The sequence below is a fragment of the Pithys albifrons genome, chromosome 19 (assembly GCF_047495875.1).
Source record: "Pithys albifrons albifrons isolate INPA30051 chromosome 19, PitAlb_v1, whole genome shotgun sequence".
Taxonomy (NCBI): domain Eukaryota; kingdom Metazoa; phylum Chordata; class Aves; order Passeriformes; family Thamnophilidae; genus Pithys; species Pithys albifrons.
Window position 1 is genome coordinate 3,570,767 of NC_092476.1, and position 23,072 is coordinate 3,593,838.

The 23,072-nt window shown below is 47.4% G+C and overlaps 1 protein-coding gene across 5 annotated transcripts in view; it reads right to left on the reverse strand.

The window, feature by feature from the left end:
- Positions 1–23,072, reverse strand: part of RPTOR (regulatory associated protein of MTOR complex 1) — a 107,213-nt gene that overhangs the window by 49,720 nt on the left and 34,421 nt on the right. For all 5 annotated transcript variants that reach the window (XM_071573452.1, XM_071573451.1, XM_071573448.1 and 2 more), the window contains exons 7-11: positions 18,923–18,982; positions 14,811–14,911; positions 13,766–13,910; positions 5,526–5,601; positions 3,215–3,316 (exon numbers count right to left, since the gene is read on the reverse strand). In XM_071573452.1, the coding sequence (XP_071429553.1) occupies positions 3,215–3,316; positions 5,526–5,601; positions 13,766–13,910; positions 14,811–14,911; positions 18,923–18,982 (484 nt within the window). The remainder of the gene's footprint in view (positions 1–3,214; positions 3,317–5,525; positions 5,602–13,765; positions 13,911–14,810; positions 14,912–18,922; positions 18,983–23,072) is intronic.

The window sequence follows — 23,072 nt, forward strand, 5'->3', positions numbered from 1 at the left end:
GAAATCCCTGTGCCTGCAGAGCACATGGGACAGACCTCGGGGTCCTTACAGCACTTGGAACAGCATGGACTGAATGAAAAGCTGGAGGACAAACCCTGGCTGTGAGAGCTTGGCCGGGAGGGTTCCACCCCCAACAGCATTCCTGCATGGAGCTGCTCCTGACACAGGAGGGAAGCCATCTCTGTGGATGCCAACCTGCCTCTCCCAGCAAAGCAGGAATGTGGTGGTGCCTGCAGCAGGATCCAAAGGGGAGCAACAGCCCAGCCTCCCACTGCTCCCACAGCTCAGGAGCACAAGAAGAGGCTTTGCTTTCCTTGGCAAATCGATATCAGAGACTTAAGAGGGAGCAAAAGGTCACATTAGTCGTTAATAAAAATCTCATTAAAACAGAGTCTGACAACACTAATGAGGTGGTGGTTTACTGGCTTATACCTACCCTGGTGTGAAATATTAACAGATAGACTTGCAGTTCTTAATCTCCTTAACAGATGTAAGATATTGGAATGCAACATTTAATCCTTGGTTTAAATCGAGGAACATCCCTCAGCACGGATCTCAGGGAAAGAGGCTCCTTGATTTACCTTCCCAGTTCCATCCCCTTCTCAGTGTTTTTCCACACTGCATATTGAAATTACATTATTTTTCATGTTTAATATTGAAGAATAACTAAATTACTTGGCTCACATCTCACACTATGGATGACTGGAACTGGATACTGAAAAGTTGTGCAGGAAAAGTCCAGAAGAAACAGGAGGCTGTGATATCTATTCTAATGGTTTCACTTTGAGTATCAGATCTCAGGACAGGTCATAAGACAAAGGATTTTGGTCATCCTGTCCTAGTTGGCACCAGCCTATTCCATAAACGAGCCCAGGAATAACAGGAGCAGCTGTTTGGGATAAAGCAGTACCAGAAACCAGGGCAGGTGGAGGCTGGGGCAGGGCTGGGACAGCAGCAGGACCTGGCAGGGACAGGCTGCTCAGACCCCACACTGGTATCCTCTGACCTGCAGAAAAACCAAGGAAATCCACAAATTCTGACACAGCTGGGGAAAGAAACTAATCCAATTGAAAGGGGTTTCCAGGTGAAGATACAAATCCCAGTTCCACACTGCTGGCATCCCATAGGAACATTCCACCACAGCAAACTGTCTGATTTGAAAACCTCTGTTTTCTTACTGCCCAACCCAAACAAAGGCCTCGGTCTCACATGATTTCCCATTCCCACTTTGCCAGCTGATCTGCACAATAACCTGCAGCCTGAGAAGACACAAGTTACAGAGCCCTGGGTGAGGATGTGGGGAGTGAGTGCAGAATTTCTGACCTCTCAGTGCCTCACCGTGCCCCTGTGTCACACCCGCCCTGACATCTGCCACCAACTTCCCAAATAGACATGGGGAAGCTCATTACAACCACTCATGTAAGTGACAGACTAACCACGACACCGGGAGATAATTTAGTCCATATTTTAGAAGGAATCTCCTAATAAAGGCAGGATAGAAGGGAACTGCAGAGTGATCTCCACAAGCCCTGTGTGGGGATAAGCTCTCATCCACGTGCACAGGAGATCACACAGAGGAGGAATCTCCACAGGGATGGAGCTCCTGGGACTCAGGCCTGGCCAGGCTGTGTGTGCTGACTGCTCTCTGAGGGCTTCTCTCCTCTCTGCACCAGGAAACCTCCTGTGCCCCACCTACCCCACACACAGCAAGAATTCCAAGTGGGAAGCAGCTTTCTGAAATCAATTAAAAGGCCATTTACAAAGGACCATTTCCCTGCCCTGAATGAAACTCATACCCTGTCTGAAACTCCTGCCTTTCCCATCCTGCCTCAGCGGGACTCTGACTCCAAATATCTCAGACCTGTTAACAGCCAATCTTATTCCACTGTACAATTAATATGCTATAATTGTAACAATAATTATGCTGTCCCAGCTTGTTTTTGCTCCAGGCAGGAAAGCAGGTTTCTTTGCCAGGTGACCTCTCAATTCCACTGCGGAGCTATGCAGCCTGCAGAGCCCGCTGGTGCCAAACAATCCATTGGAAAGCAGTGCAGTTGGAGCTGGAGCAGCAGCCTGCCTGCTCCCATCGCACTGACAGAGACAAATCACACATCTCCACATGCACCTCGGCCTCTCAAGGCTTGAGAGGCTCAGGAAATTGAAGTTTGGTCCTGCAGAGATGGATGGTGCTGTCCGTCACAGAACCAGCTGACAGGGAGGAAGGGGAGTCTCCCCACAGATCCTTTTACCAGGGACCAGGACCACAGTCCTTTAATCAGAAAGACTTTAAACTCTGCTGTTGGTAGAGCAGAGCCCACAGGCACCTTGGCCAGGGTTTGTATTTCTGCCAATGCAAACTGCAGAGGAGGAAAGGCCAGAGCAGGTGACAGATGACAACTGCAATGTGGGCCTTGCCATAAAACATCAGCTGAAATGCTGTGTTCTGTTTCTCCTGGATTTACTTCTCCTTTAAACATGTGAACTTTGTTTGGTCTGAGCAAAGCCTACCAGAACTCTACATTCCTCCAGGCATGGTCTTCAGAGACTTGTTTCTATGTTCTTGCAGCAAAATTTCAACCCCACATTAAAGGGAACACTTCCCAGACTGTACCAGATGGATAAAGGAGCTGTTTCCACACTATTTACACTGCAGTAACTTCCACTCTCTGAAAACAAGGGAAGATAAAGGTCTCTGCCTGATAGAGCTGGGATATAGAAGAAATCCTATGGGAGAGACAACAAAGATGTGCTGGTCTGAGAGAGGTGGTGACTCCAGAGCAAAGAGGAGGCAGCAGAGCCAACACCACTGCACATGGACTGGAGTGGGAGCTTGGCCCTAGAGCCAAGGGATGGGGCTGGAAAAGCACTTGGGTTCCATCTGCACAGGTCCAGGGGACATGCAAGTAGCTCTAATTCATCCTGGAGAAGCCCATGGAATGTATGTTCCCAAGGGCCATGGGGTTGGCAGCCCTGTGATGAGCAGGCAGGAGAAGCAGGGCCCCCAGGGAGGGGCAGGGCCCCCATGGCACTCCCAGGGAGGGGCAGGACCCCCATGGCACCCCCAGGGAGGGGCAGGACCCCCATGGCACCCCCAGGGAGGGGCAGGACCCCCATGGCACCCCCAGGGAGGGGCAGGACCCCCATGGCACCCCCAAGGAGGGGCAGGACCCCCATGGCACCCCCAGGGAGGGGCAGGGCCCCAGCCCAGCCTCACCTGCAGGACGATGGGCAGCTGCTCTGGAGGGTTGCGGTTCTCCACGCCCATGGTCAGCCACACCTGGAACGCCGTGAGCTGCTCCGCGAAGAACGGGCTGTGCTGTCGGAGCAAGAACAGCAATGCAGGGTTGGGGTAAAGACCAAGCAGTGAAGGAAACAGGTCATGCTGTTTCCAAACCCCACACTTCATAACTGACACGTTTGTTTGTCCAATTCCCTCTAAACATGCTGGCATTCTCTTATGTAAGCATTTGGAAGAAAGGAAAAGGAAGGAGTAGAGAAACAGGACAAGTTATCACAAAAGGTCTTAGGGCAATGTGGCTGCTCTCTGCCCAGAAGAAGCAGATGGAACAGCAGTGGATTTATCTGCTCTGCAGAGGCAGTTTCACTCCCGCAGCAGCACTCGGAGCCTACTCTGCCCAGTCCACAGAGACACAATCCAACAGCAGTGAAAATAAACTCCCTGTGCCATCTATCTCCCTGACTACACAGCACAAGGTTTGGATGAGAATGTACTGACCAAAGCACACAGCAGCTTACAGGCAGGAATACACAAGGAAACAGAACAAAGGGGAAGGAAGGAGTGATGAGATGGAGAAGGGGGAGCAAACCAACCCAAATCCACCCCCCACTCGGGCACCATGACCCTCTAGGCCCTTCTCCATCAGGTTATGGTATTTTCCAAGTCTGACCAGGCAAGAACACCTCAGGTACAGGCAGGAGTCAGACACACATGGTTTGGGATGTGCTGCTGAGACAGACAACCTGAAGAAGCTGTCAATGGATTTATCCAGGTCAGGCTGGACTCTCAGTCCGCAGCAGCACAGGAAGGGAGGGCAGCATAACCCTGTGCCTCACCTGGCCCAGACATCCCAGTTCTGCCTTGGGGATGTGAACAGGCTGACACTGACCCCAGTGACTCCAGCCCTTCCCTCGTCTCTGGCCAGCGCCAGCCAACCTCCCCTGAGCCACAACACTTCCCACTGGGCAGAAATCCAGAGGGCAAAGCACTGATGGGAACACGGGGAATTGATCTGAGATGTGCAACTGCCTGTCTGCTCCAGCCACCTGGCACAGGGCTGAGCCCTCCACTCCTCCCAAAGAACAGCCAGCATTCCCATGGCTGTGGGTGTCTCACAGGGAGTCATTCCCAGGGGAATGTCTGTCCCTCTCGGCAGAGCAGGCACAAAGCCCACAGTGTCAACCACACTGGATTTGAGATGGCAGCAGAAGGGAGGGCTCAGGAGAGCCCTGAGCCTGCCTGTAGTGCAGTGCCTGGGCTGCTCTGGAGCCTGGCCACACTCCAGCTCCCAGCCCTGACTGCACACTGACGGCTCAGCCCACCTCAGTTCCAGCCAAAACACACAATAAACTGCATTTGTCAGACTTGAAAACCCGCTTGTGAATTGTTCCCACCCTGCCCTGAATCGATTACCAGCTGAGAATGACCACTCTTATTTGATGATCTCATGTCTGATCCTCAGCAAGTCTGTGCCTCCTCTCACCCCAAATACCCAGAACTCTGCTGAATTTCAGCTCATTGGCAGAGAATGCCCAGATGAGGGTTAGCACTAATATAAAAACCCCCACTGACATTGTTAAGAGACATGAAATAAAAATAAATGTAATCCAAGAGAAGAAAAATCTTATTTTTTATGTTTTAAACACAGCACAGACAGTGAGGGAAGCAAAGGGTGGGAGGATAAATGCCTCAGGGCATCCTGATCAACCCCCAGCCTGGCAGAAGCCCACAGTTCTCCTCCTGCACTCAAGGCTTTGGAGAAAACCTGCAATTACAGCCAGAAAAACTTTGGAAGTTTGGTAACAAATAAAACGCAAGAATGTCACTGAAAATTAGAAAGACAACAGGGTGGAACAGCTACCTCAGGTTGTACAGTGATTATTATTTGAAGGTTTCACTTCATGAAATGTCAAAGGAATGTAAGGAAAAGCTCATTCTGAATAGAGGAATTTAAGGCAAATATAATATTAAAAATTTTACTTTTCTGCTCTCTCAGTTAAAGAAAGCAAAAAAACCCCAGTGACTCCCATCAATGACACTGAGCTTGGGGGAACTCTCTGAACACACCCTCAACCTCTATTTCATGTTTATTTGAAAGGAACTCTACTAAGAGATCATTTTCATCTTTAAGCCCTTCATATAAAAAATTGTGCTGCATGTTGGGACTTTTTTCTACAAATATAAACCCTTAAAGTGTGACAAGTGAAGGCTCAAGAAGCAGAAGGGACGTGTGGAATGGGGATGTCGGATAAAGGGTTAAACTGGGCCCAGGACACTCCCAACTTACCCTGAAGGCAGTTCCTTCCTCGATAATTGTAGGTAACTGGGAAAGGCAAATGTCAACAGCAAGGTCCCAGGCTTGCCTGGAGGAAAGAGGGAGGGAGGGAAGAGAAGGAATTACAAGTTGTCCATAAGGAATAGCAAGGGAAATTTGAATTCTGATCACACAAGAACATGGATAAAGCAGTGCTGTCTGACTGGCTTAGAAATGCCTGGCATTTTTCAAAAAGCAGGTGTAACACAGAAACAATTCAGAAAAGCAGCGAGAAGGTCTAGTCCAGCACTGGATGAGTTCACAGAGGTTCACAGAAATCAATCCTCTCTGCACTGGAGAAAGGAGCCAGAGCGAGCTGAAGCCTTATTACATATCTGTCCTCATCCAAAACTGGATGACACTTCTTTCTTAAACCAAAAACTGAACTTAATCCTGGATTAGCTCCAATTCAGGATTAAGTTCACACCTCCACCTCACCCCAACCCTGGCCTGCTCCACACTCCAGTCACACAGAGTGGCTTGGGAAGCTCCATCCCTGCTGAGCAGCCCTTCAGCTCCCAGCTCATGGACACACCACCCTCTGCTCCTTCTCCACGCCCTGGGCACAGACACCGGCCGTGCTCTCACTCCTGCCAATCTCGCTCTGAGCTGCGTTCATGTGGCAGTCTTGTTGACAAGGATCAGCCCTGCATGACTCACCCCAAGGATGGAGGGATGGACATCACTCTAGAAACAGAGAAAATACCTAAATAGTTGAGTTTTTACACTTACCTACTGTACTCCTGGTGACTGAAGTCTGGACTCACAGACTCATGGAATGGTTTGGGCTGGAAGGGACCTTAAAGCCCATCCTGTTCCAGCCCTGCCATGGGCAGGGACACCTCTCACCAGCCCAGATTGCTACAAGCCCTGACCAATCTGGCCTTGGACACTCCCAGGGATGGGGCAGCCACAGCTTCTCTGGGCAATTGTGACTTACAGCATTTTAGTGTTACAGATACAGCAGTGTGGAAGTTACATGTGGAATCAGCCAAGGAACCTGTTGTGGCTGATTCAGTGCAAAGAGAAGGTGCCAACAGGCTGCTTCACCATGCTCACAGTCTGAAACATGCATTTGGTCTCCAAAGTTCCTCAAACATCTCTACAAAAGTGAAACAGCTACTTTTCACCGCAGGAGTGATTACCTCTATAGACATTCCACGCACTTTTCATTCAGTGTATGTATTTATGCACTCTGAAGGGCTGAGTTAATTTCCCAGCCATGGGGTTTCTTCCACAAAAGGACCTGATTTCCCCTTCAGACACATTTGCTCTTCCTGGCTCGTGGCATCCTGTGTTAACATCAATAGCCAAAGCCATTTTTCTCCTCCTCCGAACGTCTGCAGACACGAGGCCATGGGTGATAATCAATACTGTGTATTTTAGTTACCAGCTCTAATAACTTCTTAAATCACCCTGTTTTGAGTCAAACAAACCTTCCATCAGACCCACTGCTGAGCAGATCTATCCCATCAGCACAACTGGGAGCTGTTCCCAACCAAAAACAATCTCTGCAATTAACAGAAAAACAAACTCTGAAGCTCTTGCGGTTTTTTCCCATGGACTCCAGAGCTGCAGGTTGGTTTGGCTGCCCCAGACCTTGTTCCTCAGCTTCCCACACTCACCTTCCACTTGACAACGCGCTGCCAATATAATTAAGAGCTAATCAAGAGCTAATCAAAGCAAGGGCAGCAAATGCTTCCCACGAGCTCCATACAGACCCAGCCTGCAGACAAAACGTTTACACAGAGCTCAGGAGAGGGGTTTAGTCCTGGTTGAGGAAAAGGCAATTAGTGCAAATACAAAGACAATTTTACATCAGGCAAAGGACTATTTCTGAGTTTCAGGATTCTTGGAGAAACAGGCAAAACATCTAAAGAAATTCTCTGCAGCACCAGAAAATGTCAATCCACAGGGCCTTTGAGATCAGTCTTACTATGCAGGAAGAAAATGGTTTAGAGATCAGAGACAACTGGTCTGATTTTGGCTGCCTGTAAAAGATTCTGTGCAGGTCATTACACTGCAGAGGCACAGCACTGAGATGCTGAGCTCCTCACAGTAATTTTAGGTAAGCAGCATTAATACTGCTACAAAACAGTCCACAGCAGCCCCACGAGGTCAAATCTCAAAGGTTTTAAGTGTTATCAGAACGAACAAACAAAAAATTTAAAAAGAGATTTTGGCAGATTAAAAGAAAATCTCTTTCTTATGCTTCTAAAAACGGGCTGTTAAAAAGCAGTGGAGACAAAGCCAACCTTCCTCAGACCTCTCAATCTTTACCAGCACTGGCCAACAACTCCAAACCTACTCAACCTTTCAAACGAGAAACTTTCCACATGTAATCCACTGCTCACCACAACTGAGAGCTGCTGATTAACATCAGCTGTGGAAGAGACTCAAATCAAACACTTCAAATGATCCTCCAAGCCTTCCAAACCTCCCTAACATGCTGCTTCTGTTCTCTCTGTGGGAAACACAAACCCTCCCACTCAACAAGACACGAGCAAAACAGGTTTGCCAGAAGTAAAACTCCTCTATTTCCAACCACTGGAACAGCTACTCCTTCCACAGCAGACTTGGGGTTGCACACAAGTTGCCCACAGGTAACTCACTGCGTGGGCAAACAGATGATGACATTAAACAGGTGCCTCAGTAATTAAGATTCAATCCAACCCATAAATGAATGGGAAAGGACTAAAGCACAGAGTGGGGGGAGAAAGGGAAGGGGAAACACTCATTACAGCCCCAGTGACTGTAAGTGGTGTGGTGGGGAGGAGAAGCAGTGATTGACAGCTTTAATACGCCCAAGGGAACTGGAAAGGTGGGCACACAGTGGATGTGCTGCCTGAACTCCTATCACAGCTTCACACACACAGCAGATAAATTAGGGAGTAGCAGGGAACCAGGATGGGGGTGTTGCATCCCACAAGTGATTTACAGACATCAGCCCTCAGACTGCTGTCTGGAAAGGGCTGTGGAAGATTTGTTTTCACTGCATTTGGTACAAAAAGAGCTTGGTGATCCCTCAGTATCATTCTCTCCTCCACCCTCACTGTGTTCTTCCACCAGCTCCAGACCCTCCACCATGATAAGGCGACACAATGGAGACCACAGAGCCAAAATACCCCAGGCCTTCAACTTCACTGCACTGTGCTGTGAAAGAACGTGTTTATGAGGGGGGCTTTATGCTACCTTGTCCTAAGTGCTCTCTAGGTACAAAAAGTTAAAATCTCTCCCTAGCTAGAAGTTGGACTCAGTTAAAAAACAAGTAGGAGGAGGACTTTGTTTATCCCAATAAAGTAAAGCCAAGGCAGCACATCAACAGAAACAGCCTGTGAAGGGAAGTGATGCAGCAGCTCAACAAGGGACCCAAAGTGGGAGAGCCAAGCCTTCCCCTGCCCTGGGATCCTGCAGCTCAGAGTATGGGAACAGTAAAAATGAAAAGGCACCACTCCATCACTGTGCAGTAAGAATCAAACAGGGCGAGCACTGCCTGAGTCCCACCATTAACACTCCTCTCCCTTGCCAGACACACTTGTGTATTATCTTGACATTTTAGTTCAAATTTTTCTTGGTCTTTCAGCCCAAGCCCCTTTCCTCAAGCCCTCCAGATCTATCTCTAGGTAGATACATCTCTATCTCTGGATCCATCCCCCCTCCTCAGTCCAATACCCTTTCCACTATAGCAGGGCTCCTCAAACACTTAATAATTTAACATGAATTCATCAGTTGCCTCTTCACTTTGTGTTCCGGAGGTGCTGCAAAGTTTGGGCTTTCAAGCAGAGAACAGAAGGCAGAGTCCCAGCCCTGCTCAGGGACTGGTTCAGAGCCCAGACCCCCAGAAACACTCCAAGAGCAGAGCTCAGCCCCATCAGAGCCGTGTGTGTCTGTGTCTGTCTGCACCCACGGGTACCCTGAGCTGGCAGCTCATGCAGGCACATTTTCTTACGCTCACATTTTCTGGGCTGAGTCAATGCCTAATGCTTTTAACTCTCATGTACTTTTTTTTCTTTTTCTAAAATGTATTCTTGACATCTTTTAACACTTTCTTTTCCTGTGGGAATTGTGTGTTTATACTGCACTGAGGCCATGTGCAGTCCTGGGTATCTCCTTGTTCTGAACTCCATTTCTGGAACTGTGAAGTACTGAACCTTCAGCAGGTCTGTTGAACAAGACTCTTCACGTTTGTTCTTTGTGCCAGAACAGTTCCAGGACATGTCCTCTTTGATTGCATGTCCAATCCCAGCCCCAGTTCACCTGCATTGCAGTGACCCTGTGACTTCCCTAAGCTGCTTTAGGGCACAGCTGGGAAGCTGCTCAGACACAGCTATTTTTAAAAAACAGTTATTGCTATGAATATTTGGCACAACTCTGAAATCCTTTTCTTCTCCCAGCACATCCCCCTGCTCCAGACACAACTCAGAGCTCAGGCTTTGCTATTTTTGTCTTACATTTCTCTCCATCAAACTCTCTGTACTCCAATAATGGGACTTGGAGATGTTAAAACTAACACACAGACACAAAAAAAAAATCTGGTTACAGTGTAATCTGAATTAATCTAATCCTTCAAACGTCAAGCAGTTCCAAATACCTCTTCAAACAATCACTTTCTTCTTGCTGAGAGAGGCACCGAGTGCTTTGGTGCAGCTCCACGAGCCTCATTTCCCTGAGGGATGCTGAGCAGCCCTGATCCATCCTGCACACGCCACACAGCTCCAGGACTCCTCTCACCTGTAATTGGGTTGCTGCATTATGGTTTCCTTTTCAGCCAGGACTTCAGCTTATTTTATTTGCTTTATTATGACTCCCTTTCAACCCGAATTTCATGGCCTGTGTACAAACCACCAGTATTTCTATTAGGCACGAATTGCAGCCCTTCCAAAGCATAATTAAGGTACTTGGGGTTTAATATATGACCTGTGTTAGGAAATATTTCCAAAGGCATTATTAGGTCTTTTCAAAAGGCTGCAAATAAAACCAGCTGGCAACAGCAGCAATGCATAAACCCTGATCCATCACAGTAGAGACCAAGGTGCTGACAGAGCACAGGGCTCTGTTCTCATGCACAACAGACAGAGCCACTCAGAGCCCAACAGCACGGCCAGGCAATCAATAGATACTGACATTAGTCCTGTGTCAGAGCAGTGCCTGCAGCAGCCAAGACCCTGCAGTGTGAGGCACCACTCAAACACAACCACCCTGTGCCCCAGGGCTCGTGCCTGGGCAGGGGAAACTCAGAAAGTCAATAAAATAGGAAAATCAGAAGTAACGTGTCAGATCCCACCAAAGGGCATGGCCACAGACATCAGCTCTCCTCATTCTGAAATGCAGTGCCCTCCTGGTGAAGGAAAGACTGGCAGCTTGTGGGTCAAACATTCCCTCAAAAAATAAAAGTTCTCACTTTTCCTCAACTGTTCAGGTAAACAGGATAATTAACAGCAGAGGCAACAGTGATTTCCATCTCCCAAGTGAGTTGATCAGAACAACTTAATAGGTTAATACTTTAAAAAGCTGTTTTCAGGAGTACTAAACCCAAAGGCAGAGCAGCTCCTTCCTCCAGGAGCCTCAGCACTCCTGTTACACCTGTGCCAGATCCCCAAATCCAGAGACACCCGAGTGTGACTTGGGGGAAATTATCCCACAAGCAGAGACGTGGGTAAGTAAAGGAGAAAAAGAGCAGATGACTGAGATTTAATGCCTAGAAAAGGGCAGTTGGAATTATTCAGGGGGAAAATCAATGCTTAAGTGTTAGGAATTTTTGCAGCATTGCTCCCACCACTTGCAGATCTTGACATGGCAGCCAGGACTCACTCCTAAAACACTGCCTGACATGCTGGGGGTCAAAAATCCGGGAAAAGTCTTGATAAAAGAGCCATCAGAAGCCCTTGCTGTATTATGCACCACACAACAACACAGACATCAGTTCAACATGATCATCACATCATCCTGTTGGAAGTTTCCATCCTTTTCAGCACCCCTGTGGCCACCTCTCCTGCCCTCATCACATCACCCAGTTCACCCAAACAGCAAAATGGGTTTGGAGGTTTCAGATCAGTGATCCATTAGAAAATTCCTGAAAGGAAGGTGATTATTTTTAGAAAATATTTAAGCAAGTTCTAAATTAGTTTCTAAATTTGTCCTTACTAAAAGTTCCTCATAACGCCCTGAGCCACCTCTGACGAACATGGAATTTTCCCCTTTGCTGGATTGTTTCAAACTGCACATTTTTTAGAGGACACTGAATAAAGTGTGTCAATTCTCTGCTCCCTTGTTGTCTCCTTCACCAGTGTTGGGGATTCACAATGAAAAGAACCCTGTTTGTGACTGTTCTTAAGGAATTTCTTCTGGTAAATCCTAAATATCAGCACCAATGCCATTATCCCGTGGTGTGCTCTGAGGGGCTTCACAAAGGTGTTTCCAAGCACCATTCTGCTCCAGTAGAACTACAATAGGAACACAGCAAATGTGTTTCTAGACTCCATCATGCTTCCATGCAGCTCTGGGACACCGAGCAGGATCCAGCTGTTCCCAGTTTCAGTCCTGTGGTTCAGCCCATAGATGGCAACACTAAGTCAAGTCACCTTCCCATAGGAAACCAGAAATACAGGATTTTAACAGGCTGGCAAAAAGAATGAATTATATTCTTATAAGGAACATGAAATATAGGTTTTTAATATGCTGGCAATAAGCAAGATATAAATAACTCCAGAAATTTACTGGTTTAATTTCAAAATTCCTGCAACACCATGTTCCACCCTCCTCCAACTGGGCACTGCAGCTGATGGCTCCGAGCTCTGCCCATCCAGCAGCACCAGCAGCTCAAACACACCACAGCAACTCGGGTGGATTTCCTGCTCTTCAGTTTTAGGTGCCCCAGTCCCCCATGTGACACTGATGAAACAGCTCACCTCATTTACAAATGACAAGAGCAATTTTCCTCAGCAGGTCCTGACCCAAAGCACTCAGACCATTGTTTGCCCTGTCCCAGCACACACAACGTTCAGCTGCCCAAGCGCTGACAACTCCAGCCAAAACTCCCTCACTGCCTGCAGAGCTTCAATAATTAACGCAGCTTTGTGGCACCAGCAAATGCCTCCTGCACCTGCAAAGGCTCCTGGGGCTCCCTGCTGCCAGCCTGCCTCCATTCCCTGCAGAAACCATGGAATCACAGAACAGTCTGGATTGAAAAGGACCTCATGTCCTTCCACCCCCTGCCATGGGCAGGGACACCCTCCAGCAGACCAGGTTGCTCAGAGAATTTGAACTCCATGTTACACTTCCTCCCTCCCCTACATTCAATTTCCTCACATTTTTATGGGGGAAACTTATTAAAAGGATTCTGGAAAATGCAGGCAGGTTAAATCCCCTCAGTTATCTTTACCTGTCACTTTATCAGTCTTTATCAAGGCTCTGTTCCCCCACCAGGGACCCCATCAGCCTCACTGCACCAGCCTGTACTTTGCCCAATTTGGTGCTGCTCTATTAATCACACTGAGTAAGAAAATAAAAGTGAGCATTTTTGTTATTACTGTTATTATTATTATTTTTATTATGATTGTTCATGGGACATTGGTTTGATCGTCAGAACTACATTTAAGAGCATTTTGATAACTGTGCCACCTCCATTTCCATTAATCATCTTAAAAGCAACAGTAAAAGTAGATGAACTCTGCAGCAAAAATTTCTTCTACTTCAGCAACACAAGTTAAGGATCTTCCCCTCAGGCCCTCAGCTCTTCCCACCCTGTAGAATCCCACGGGAATTACTGGGGGAAAACAAAGGCAGCAGAAGAGCCATTACTTTGGTATTTGGAGTGAAAGATGATGTGGCTGGACTGACAGTTCTGCACCACAGAATTACAGGATAATTATGAACGCACAGAGCAGAAGCAGCTTTGGAGATGGGTATTAGGCTGTCACAAGCTGTTCCATTCCTGATCCACTGACTGAATCATGGAAGCTCTGTGGAGACTTCAGCAGAATCATGGAATGGTTTGGGTTGGAATGGACCTTAAAGCATCATCATCCCACCCTCTGCCATGGACACCTTTCACTATCCCAGGTTGCTCCAAGTCCTGTCCAACCTGGCCTTGGGCACTCCCAGGGATAGGGCAGCCACAGCTTCTCTGGGCAGCTGTGCCAGGGCCTGCCCAGCCTGCCAGCCAATACCCCCCTAATGCCAGGCAGTGGCTCCCCAGCCCTGCTGTCACTCACCACATGGCGTGCATGTACGTGGGGGGCAGCCGGGGGCTGCTCACGGGGGTGCAGTTGTACGACCTCATAATTCGCTCGGCCAGGAGGAAGTTACGGAACAAACTGGCCACAAGCAGGTCCTGCCGGAACAGCTTCTGGAAAAGATCTGCCAAGAGAGTGCAGGAATTACCACACACATCTGCAGCACCTTAGGTCACAGGCAAAAAGTGGTTAAAACATAAAACCATGTTAGTATTTTATTCCAGTAACAAGGAATCTGCAACAGTTCTGCAGTGAATGATATGACAACTGTTAAATTCTGCCTCAAAGCCTTGCAGTTCCTCACAATTTTACATTAACACAATTAAAAACTTTTTACCTCAGCTTCTTTTTTGCCTTTTCTGGATAAAACCCCCATTTTGCTGTTTCACTTCAGCTCAGCCTAAGTTTTTGGAAAATTACTGAGGGAGAACAGGACCTCTGTGTACTGTTTAATCAAGAACTATCCATCTGTTAACTGGCAGTTTGATGTGCTTATGAGAAGCCAAAATGAATCCTAAAAGATAGCAAATGTGCTCTTTTCTACAGGGCAGAGAAGAATTGATGCTGTGTGAGCATTAGGAAGAGCAGAGTTGGAGAACTGTTTACAAATTTGGCTGCCTGGGCTCCAGAAGTACCAACTGAGAGCAGAACAGGGGTAGAAAAATGGGATGAAGTTACTCATGGGACACACAACTGCCTTACCAGCAAAGAGGATAAAAAAACCCCTTTATTTATGATAAGGCTGGAAGAAAACAGATTGCTTTTTGCAAATACAGTAAGAAAGAGAATTATTCAAGCTAAAACAATTGTGCTAGCACAGAAAAACCCTTTCTGGGTTCTACTGATCAGGCTCTGCAATGCTCTGTAAAAGAAGAAATAAATTAACCAGCTTTAAGATGCAGCCTGATCTGTCCTACAATAGGAGGGTTTAATTTTCTCCTTCTTTCAGTCTCATTTTTTTCTGACTCTCCCTCCCTCTGCTCTGCCCAGGCCTCTCCCTGCTGTGCCCCCCTGCCCAGCTCACCCCTGGGCAGAACGTTCCATGCGATGGTGTCTGTGATGGCTGTGAAGATCCAGTTCAGCTCGCCCAGGGGGGTTCTCCTGTCGTTCAGCCTTCCAGGAATCCTGGAGTGGGGAAAAACCCAAACAAGTTTCCTCTTAAACACTGTATTTTTGAGATAGACACAAGCAAACTTCTAAGTCCTTTAAGTGAGATCTAGAGATAAAGGGTAACATTTTCTTGTTACATAAAGACTCATCAAGTGGTAAATACAGAAAGCAAAGCCAAGCACTCCAAATAAACCCCAGTTTAGCTGGGAGAGTTCTGGGCATTCAGGAATGGCAATGGACAGGGAACTGGGCACGAATCTGTGTCACAAAGGAGGGAGGAGTGGGCAGAGAATGAGATTCAGCCTTGCATTGCTGAGACTGAACTTGGAGTGTTGTGCCAAGTATTCCCATTTTGGCATTCATTTAAACAGTGTCAAAACAGGACATACAGAATATAGAGGATACAGGAAAAGCTTTAAAAACTGAATCAGTGGCACAGAGTGAGAGATTTAAGGTCATTCTACGCACCCTACCAAGGAATAATGTGAATGTTGTGGATAAGCAGCTACAAGAGAAAAAACCTGGTGCCAACAAATACCTTGCAGAAGAGGAGGAAGAAAGAAAGAAGAGCACTTGACTACGAAAGGGAAGTGATTCAGCCCTCATCTCTCAAAGGGCTGAGGTACAGACACCTCAGAGGAGCACAGGCTGTGTGACCCAGTAACTCTGTGCAGCCAAGACACGCAGCAGGTCAGAGAGGATGAACAGCCTCCTCTGGGCCCCACAGTTACTCTGCTCCGCATGAACACCAGGGACATCAGAGACAACAGCCTGGCCAAAGCAGCCAGTAAAGGAGAACAGCAATGTTCCACCAGCACTCTTGCTCTTCCAGAGCCCAGGATTTTCTTTTTGCAGGCTGAAAAAAAGTCATTCAAATGTTTTCCATCCTGGAGCTGAACAAATTTCTCATATGACAAGAAACCAGAGGACCAACAGGCAACCCAATTTCTGTGATGGAAGAGCCCAAGTGACAGCCTGCTGTGACTCAGGTCCAACACCCCCACACACGCTGCCTAATGGAACACAAGTGGCTGTGAACTGCTGTTCACTATCCTGAGTTTCTGCCTTCATCCTGATCAGCTTTCCTAAATAAGCTTCTGATTGTTTATTTCCTTCTCATAAAAACAAAGACATGAAAAATAGAAGAAAAAAACCCCAATCAGCCAACAAATCAAGACCAGCATAACCTTGGAGGTTCTCCCCTGACTTGCTGGAGAGCTGCAAAGCCTCTCACACCATGTGCAATTCCAGCAGCTCCTGGGTGGGCAAAGGAAAGGAAAACCAGCCTCTGGAGCAGGATCTTCCCTCTGCACTCACACTGGGCTCTGCCTGCATTGGACTGAGACCCAACAATGGTGATGAAACACAACACTCACTGCAATCAAACCCCACTGACTGCACATGAGAAACTTGGCAAAATAACACCTTCAAAAGCAAAGTTCTTCCTCAACTCAGGCCCCACTGAGGGATGTTCCCCAAGGGCAGGATGGCACAGCAGCCCTGCTACACCAGGACCAACAGCACTTCCTGAAAGACTGAAACAAGTTCTAACATCTTGTACTGAATTTTCTAGAAGAAAAACAAGAGGCTGAACCTAACCTAGGTCTAGAGGCAAACTATGAATTATCATCTTACCACTGCAAATAAAATAATAAATACTAAAAATGGCTGCAGTATTTCAGAGTTTGGACCAGCATAGAGTTGATTAAATATCTGCAAAGACACCTCCATGTAACACCCCAGCCCTGCCACGGTCCTGTCACAGCACAACTGTCACTCTGCCTTCCACCACCATCAGTCACTTGTCCAAGAGGCAACAGGATCATCCCTGTCTAGTCTTGCTGGAAATAACATCTCTGTTCTTTTCATAAAATGCCTTTCTCCATCTAGTTATAAATCTTGGTGGGTTCTGTCAAGTCACAGACTGTCTGCTGTCGCCCCACCAGAGGCAGGAACAGCTCTCAGGGCTTTTTTGGTTTTACCCCTCCTTCTCAGAGGATTTTTGTCTACAGAATTCCCTCCTTCTGCACAATGGACCCCACTTTAAAATCCCAGGAAAGCAATACGCTGTTCCTGATTCCCTGAGAACAGGATTTCAGGAGAGGTAACCCAGTGCAGCACTAGAGATTAAAACATCCTTGTACAGCCGCAGTTCTCGGCACCCAGATTTGTATTCCCATTACCAGTGGATTCATAAACCATTCTTTAGGGTTTTTAGAATTTTTTTAAAAAGCAGAACAAAGCCCAGTCCATGTCACTCAGCAGTCACACCCCCAGCACAGATGATCTGAAGTCTTGGGACCAAGCAGAGAGTCCCCCCAGGGCAGCAGGAACATGGACAGCAACGCTGCCAGCCAAGAGTCTCCTGAGCAGCAACCAAAGGGGCCCAAATTCCCAGTCCTCCACCAACATTTTCCCTCCTTTTTCCTTTAGGTTTTGCTGTCTGATCCAGCAAAGATCTTTATTTCTAAGCTAGGGATTATTTTGGCTCCATCTCAGAAGATCTGTGATATAAATGCCCATCAGGATCCACCACATGTTCCTTCCCCAGTCCGTGGGTTGAGCCTGGATAATTGGAAACCGGAGCCCTTCAGAGAAGGTGCAACTCAATTTAGCCTCAAAGTCTGCAGCTTAATTGCAATATAAACTCTTCCCCCAGTTTTAAAGACAACTATATTATAAATTACAATATACACACAGGCAATTCAGGAATTATTCCAGCTTTATTTTGAGACGGCAATAAAAATTCGTGTTTTCTATAATTGATATATGAAGAAGATTAAGATGATGAGGTTTAAATATTTGATAGCCACAGGAACCTACTCCTGGCATGCTTTCCCTGAAGGCAGCCTGTCACACACATGTGCTGTGACACCAGCCAACACAGACCACGAGTACTGAAGAAAAGTCTATTTGTAAACCTTTATTTTAAAATTATTTAACCCTCAGCAGTACATCTGAGTGCTCAGTGAAGATGATTCTGAGCTGCCTGACTGATGAGCCTGGCTGGCCCAACACACCTGAGTGGAAGGGCTGGCAGTGCTGAGGGGCACCTGTTTCCCACATTCCTGTTCTCCCAACCCCTGTCAGGACACCCTTTAATGCTACAGTCTGATCTTAGTCAAAAACATAACTGCACTTTGGACATCCACGAGTCACGAGAATTCTAATTAACCTCAACAACAGTGTTCTTGGAGTCAGAATTTCTCAGAACTGAATAATGATCTTTAATTAATCACTTCCAATTTGTGTGTGTATCAATGTTCCAGGAACAGGACATTCAAAAACAATCCTCAGGGAGCACAGGACTCCCCATCCAGTGCCTGCACACCCCCAATGCCCTGTCTTTGTAAGAAAATCTTCAAAGCCAGCAAAGACTACAGAGAACAATCAGTATTTCAAAATCTGCCTTGCTTGTAGAAACTGAAGCAGAGTTTGAAGAACAGTTGTCCTGGATAATCACTTTGCCTCAGCTGCCTGACAACCAGGAATTACACTCCAATATCGCTTGGAGAAAAGGATTGTAACGTGTTTCAGTGGTGTTAAATCTGAAATACAACACCCCTGCCAGACAGAGAGCAGGGGACAGCACAGTGACAGGTGACAAATGGCTGCTGGTTGTTTTGCTGTCCCTCAGCTGGGTTTGGGGATGTGGGAGCAGAGCTCAACCCTCCCAGAGGCAAACCCTCACCCTCACCAGCCATCCACGGGCCCTCTGGAACAATCTCAAGCTGTGCCTGCAGTGGCCATTCCCTGCCTGGGCTGGGGGCTGCACATTCCAGGCCATGGAATGTGCCAAGCTGAGCCTGGCACAGCCTCATCTCCCCCAGCAGCTTCTCACTTCCCTGGCCACTGCTGGTTTCAGCACCACATGGTGAGGCAACAAAGGACAATTACTGCAGGTGCAGACTCTGAACAGCTTCCCAAAGACATTTCTCCACAGACAAACAAGAGAAATGCAAGAAATAATGAGGAAATTAAGACCAACAGGGAAAAAAAGGAAAATACATATAAGATTTGGCTTACTTCTCTATTAAATCCAGTGTGACTCCTGGCACCAGCCTGACACTCTTCTGCATGCAGAACCTGGGGATAGAGAATAAAATAAAACACACTAATTGACTGTTTAATGACAAGGTTCCGTGGGTGGAGCATGGAAGGAGGTTTCTTTATTGCACTATTCCTGCTTTTAAAATGGTGTTTGGGAAGAAAACTTTGGCACAGCATAATCAGACCCAAACAAGGCACTCAGTGTTTGTCACACTCGTGATTCTGCGGTGATTTCCATCGTCAGGTGTCAAAACTGGGGTATTGCAACTGTCACAGTGACGAGTTTTCCAACACAGAGCAGGGAAAAGGGCTCCCAGGCAGCCATCACAGTCTCCTGGGAGCAGCCTGCGAGGATTGTGCTGCTGGAATAATGATCAGCCCTGGCTGGGCTTCCCTGAAGAGCTGTGGCACTGCAGGCAGGGAGGCAGAGAGCGAGGGATGTGTCAGGTTCAGACACCCCCATCACTTAATTAAAAACCTGCTGACTCCATTTCCTCAGCCTTACAAATCCCACTACTCCAGAACACCAGACCTGGAAAATGCAGAGCCCTGTCAGTCCCACTCTCTGTGCCTGGAAAATCCCAAAAGCTGCTGACCCCAAGTGAGTGTGTGTGGGAAGAGCAGACGCTGCTGGCCCATATCCTGAGTGCCTGTCCCTTCCTTCAGACCCCCAGGAAATGCCTTGTGCTGCAGATGGAACACCAGCTGTGGGAACAGCATCAGCCCAGCAAATTCAGCTCAAGAAATGTTTACCTCAGTGACAGCAACAGCATCACATTCCCAGCCCACTGTCTCAGTCTTTCAGAAATTCACTCTCTGCTGTTTGAGGAAGAATTTGCCCCTCGGTGTAACCTCAGCTGACATTTACCCCAAGCCTTCCCTTGACACAGAGTTCTGTGGGCAGAGAGGACTGGAAGGGCTCCCTGGCCCAGCAATCCCACCTCCCACATCCAGCTGCTGTAGCAGGATCCTCTCCTCACCAGAGCCACTTCACCCACATTCAAAAGACTCCTCCCCAGGTAAAGGAGAGAACAGTTACTTCTTAAAGACAAGGTGTGTAGAGTCCATTTCTGACATCTTGAGGCCACTCCAGTCCTTCTGTGGCATCTCCTGCCTGCAGGGCATCCCTTGCTGCCAAGGCAAGGACGGGGAGAGGCTCTGGAAAGCCCAGTGGTCCCCAGGCTGCTTTCCTGGTGCGTGCGTCATCCAGCACAGAAAGAAGTCATAAAGAACACATGAGCCTGCAGTGGGATCCCTGTGCAATCTGCTGCAATATAAAATTCTTACGACAGTGCATTACAGAACCAGGCAGGGAAATTCCCTCCTAAGCAGAGCCACAGGCAGAACTGGGTCACTGGGCCCAGCCTGGAGCCTCCCTGCTCACAGGGGATGCTGGAGGACTCCAGCTCTCCTGCTCAGTGCCCCCACAGCACAAAGTGTCTGGAAGATCCATAGGAGCAGCACAACTCTGCCCTGTCACACAGGTGCTGTCTCTGAAGAATTGTGACCCTGGGAGTGTCCAAGCTTGGGTTGGAAGGGGCTTGGAGCAACCTGGTCTAGTTGAAGGTGTCCCTGCCCATGACAAGGGGTTGTAACAGGGTGAGCTTTAAGGATCCTTCCAACCCAAACCATTCCATGATTCTAAGTCCCTGTTACAGCCAAAGCTCTCCCCACTGCACTGGTGTTTAGAAACAGATCAGTGCATGAAACCCCCACTGAAGCAGGAGCAGCCTCTGCACCGCCTCTCCAAAACCACTGACTGCCAAGAAAATGTACTTGTAAACAAAATGTTCCTTAGCCTGTGTCTGCACCCCCTTCATCGCTGCAAGGCTCCAAACACAGTGTCTCTACTGGGGCTGGTGTTATGGTCACAAACAGCAGGTAAAAGGCGTTGGAGCTCCACAGAAACAGGCCAGGGAGTGGCAGCAGTGAAGGAAACCCAGAAACAAAGGTAACGGTGCTCAGGTATCACAGCAGTACTTTGAAACTTAGTGTAGTTTGTCTGAATCAGTGTGGAACAGAGGATTGGCTGAGCTAACCTCCAAAATCTCAAGCTGAAATGCAAAATAAGTATATTAGGAAAAAAACCCCAAACCACTTTAAACTTCAGTTTGAACTGACCCAACAGAACATCAGCTGCCACAGCTGCCATCCCTTCCCACACCCTTCCAGTTTGCTGGAGTACAAACTGCACATCTCAAACTCCTAGGGCTGAGTAACTCCCAAATTTCTTGTTTCTTCTTGTTTGGGGGTTTTATAGCACTTTTCAGCAGCCCTGTCACGGTTTAGGAGCGAGATTTCAAAGCCACAAGCCCTTTAGGCCAGCCCAGCCTTCCCCCCAACACGTGGAACTCTGGATTTGTAAGTGCAGCTCGTTTACACCTTCCGGGACTGATGGAAACACAAGCACATGACTCACCACTGAGCACGACTTCCAATAGAGCTGCTCTTGCTTTAGACAACGTGAAACACTCCCATCTGCGTAAAACAGGGCACCAAACACTCTGATTCCTGCCTGTTCCCTCCAGAGCCGTGTTTGCTTCCCAACAGTGCCATCCGTCAGGATTAACAATCCGTGCAGCTGAGCTCCAGGCTCGCCTCACACACGGCTTTAGACAGCTACAGGATATATCTGAATACGTCAGCTCACAGCAGTCACTGCACATGAGGACAAGCAGCAGCCAGGATTCACACTCCAGGTTCCTGGAATTGCACACTGGCATTAGGAGCTTCAAACACCACACCCAGGAAGGGCACAGCTGACCTGCATCAATTTTTCTTGCCCTGAAATGAGACTGAAGTGGCTGCAGCTGCAGCCCCAACTCATGAGGGATTTTGTTCATCGGTTACCACAGAGAACAAAATGAGATGGATAAACTCTTATCCACCAAACTTTCATTTACCCATCAATTCCATATGAAACATCACTAGTGTATCACTCCAGAATCGCAAAAAAATGTTGTATTTCAAAAGCAATTCCTTTCAGAAAAAAAGGGCTGGACTGAAGGAAAAGGGAAGTTTTAGTGGCAAAGGTTTCCATGTTTATTTTTGGTTAATTGCTTTAATGCATCAACATACGGTTTGGATCAAACTCTTGGAATGCAGCAGAGGATCTGGCTGTGCATATATTGTGTTTAACATCAGTGAAAAACAATGTTCCACATGTAGCACTTCTTATTTACAGGATTACATGGATAAACCCAGACCTGCAATAGTGACAATCAGCTGGGAATGTAAAAGGAGCACAATCCTCATCAGAGAATAGAGGAGGAATTTCTGTGCAGTGAGTGACACACAATCATTGGATTAGAGGTGGTAGGAAATGCTTCCCTGCCCACGAGTTCACATGGCACCTTCCAGCATCAGACCCTGACCAGCTGAGGGTGAAGGTTTTAACTCCTGCCCTCACCCAGTTTACAAACAGGTTCCCTGTCAAAGCCCAGCGAGACACAGCTCGGAGGATCTGCCGTGCTCACACCAGGTGTAGCTGTGCTGAGAACCTGCCCTGCTCACCCCTCAGCATGTTCCCATGGAGATGGAGGAACAAAAAATTCCTGAACAGATCAGAATACCAGAAAAAAACCTTTCTTAGTGTATCTAACAGAAAAAAACCATCAAAAAAACCTTCTCTTACAGAGCCCTGGCATTTTCACTTTAAATCAGGCAGAAATCATCCAGTCTGGAAACTGAAGGGAAGGAGAACCCTGAAACCAATAGCTTCCACTTCACTTCTGAAGCTCCAGTTTGCCATAAACCAGTTCATCTCCAACACACACCAAAGCCCATGCAAGGGATCATCACAAAATGTAATGAATTAAAGTTGCTCCTTGAAGCCATATTTTCCTGGTTGCAAAACACTGTATTTCTCAAAGTTCCCCTAGGGAATTTTGCCAAGTATTTACAACACCCTGGGAGCTCATGACATCAAAAACAGGACAAAAACTCAACAGGTTTTGTGCTGCCCCTCACAGGAGCAAAAGGTGTCAAAGGCACCACAGATCCAAACCAGAACATGGTCAAATCAACTCACTCAGTTTGCTGCTAATATGAGACAGAAAGAGTAGAAAGAATTGTAATTTACTACAAGTATTTCCAAAAGGCAGCAAATAACCCTTGGAGTTGTAGT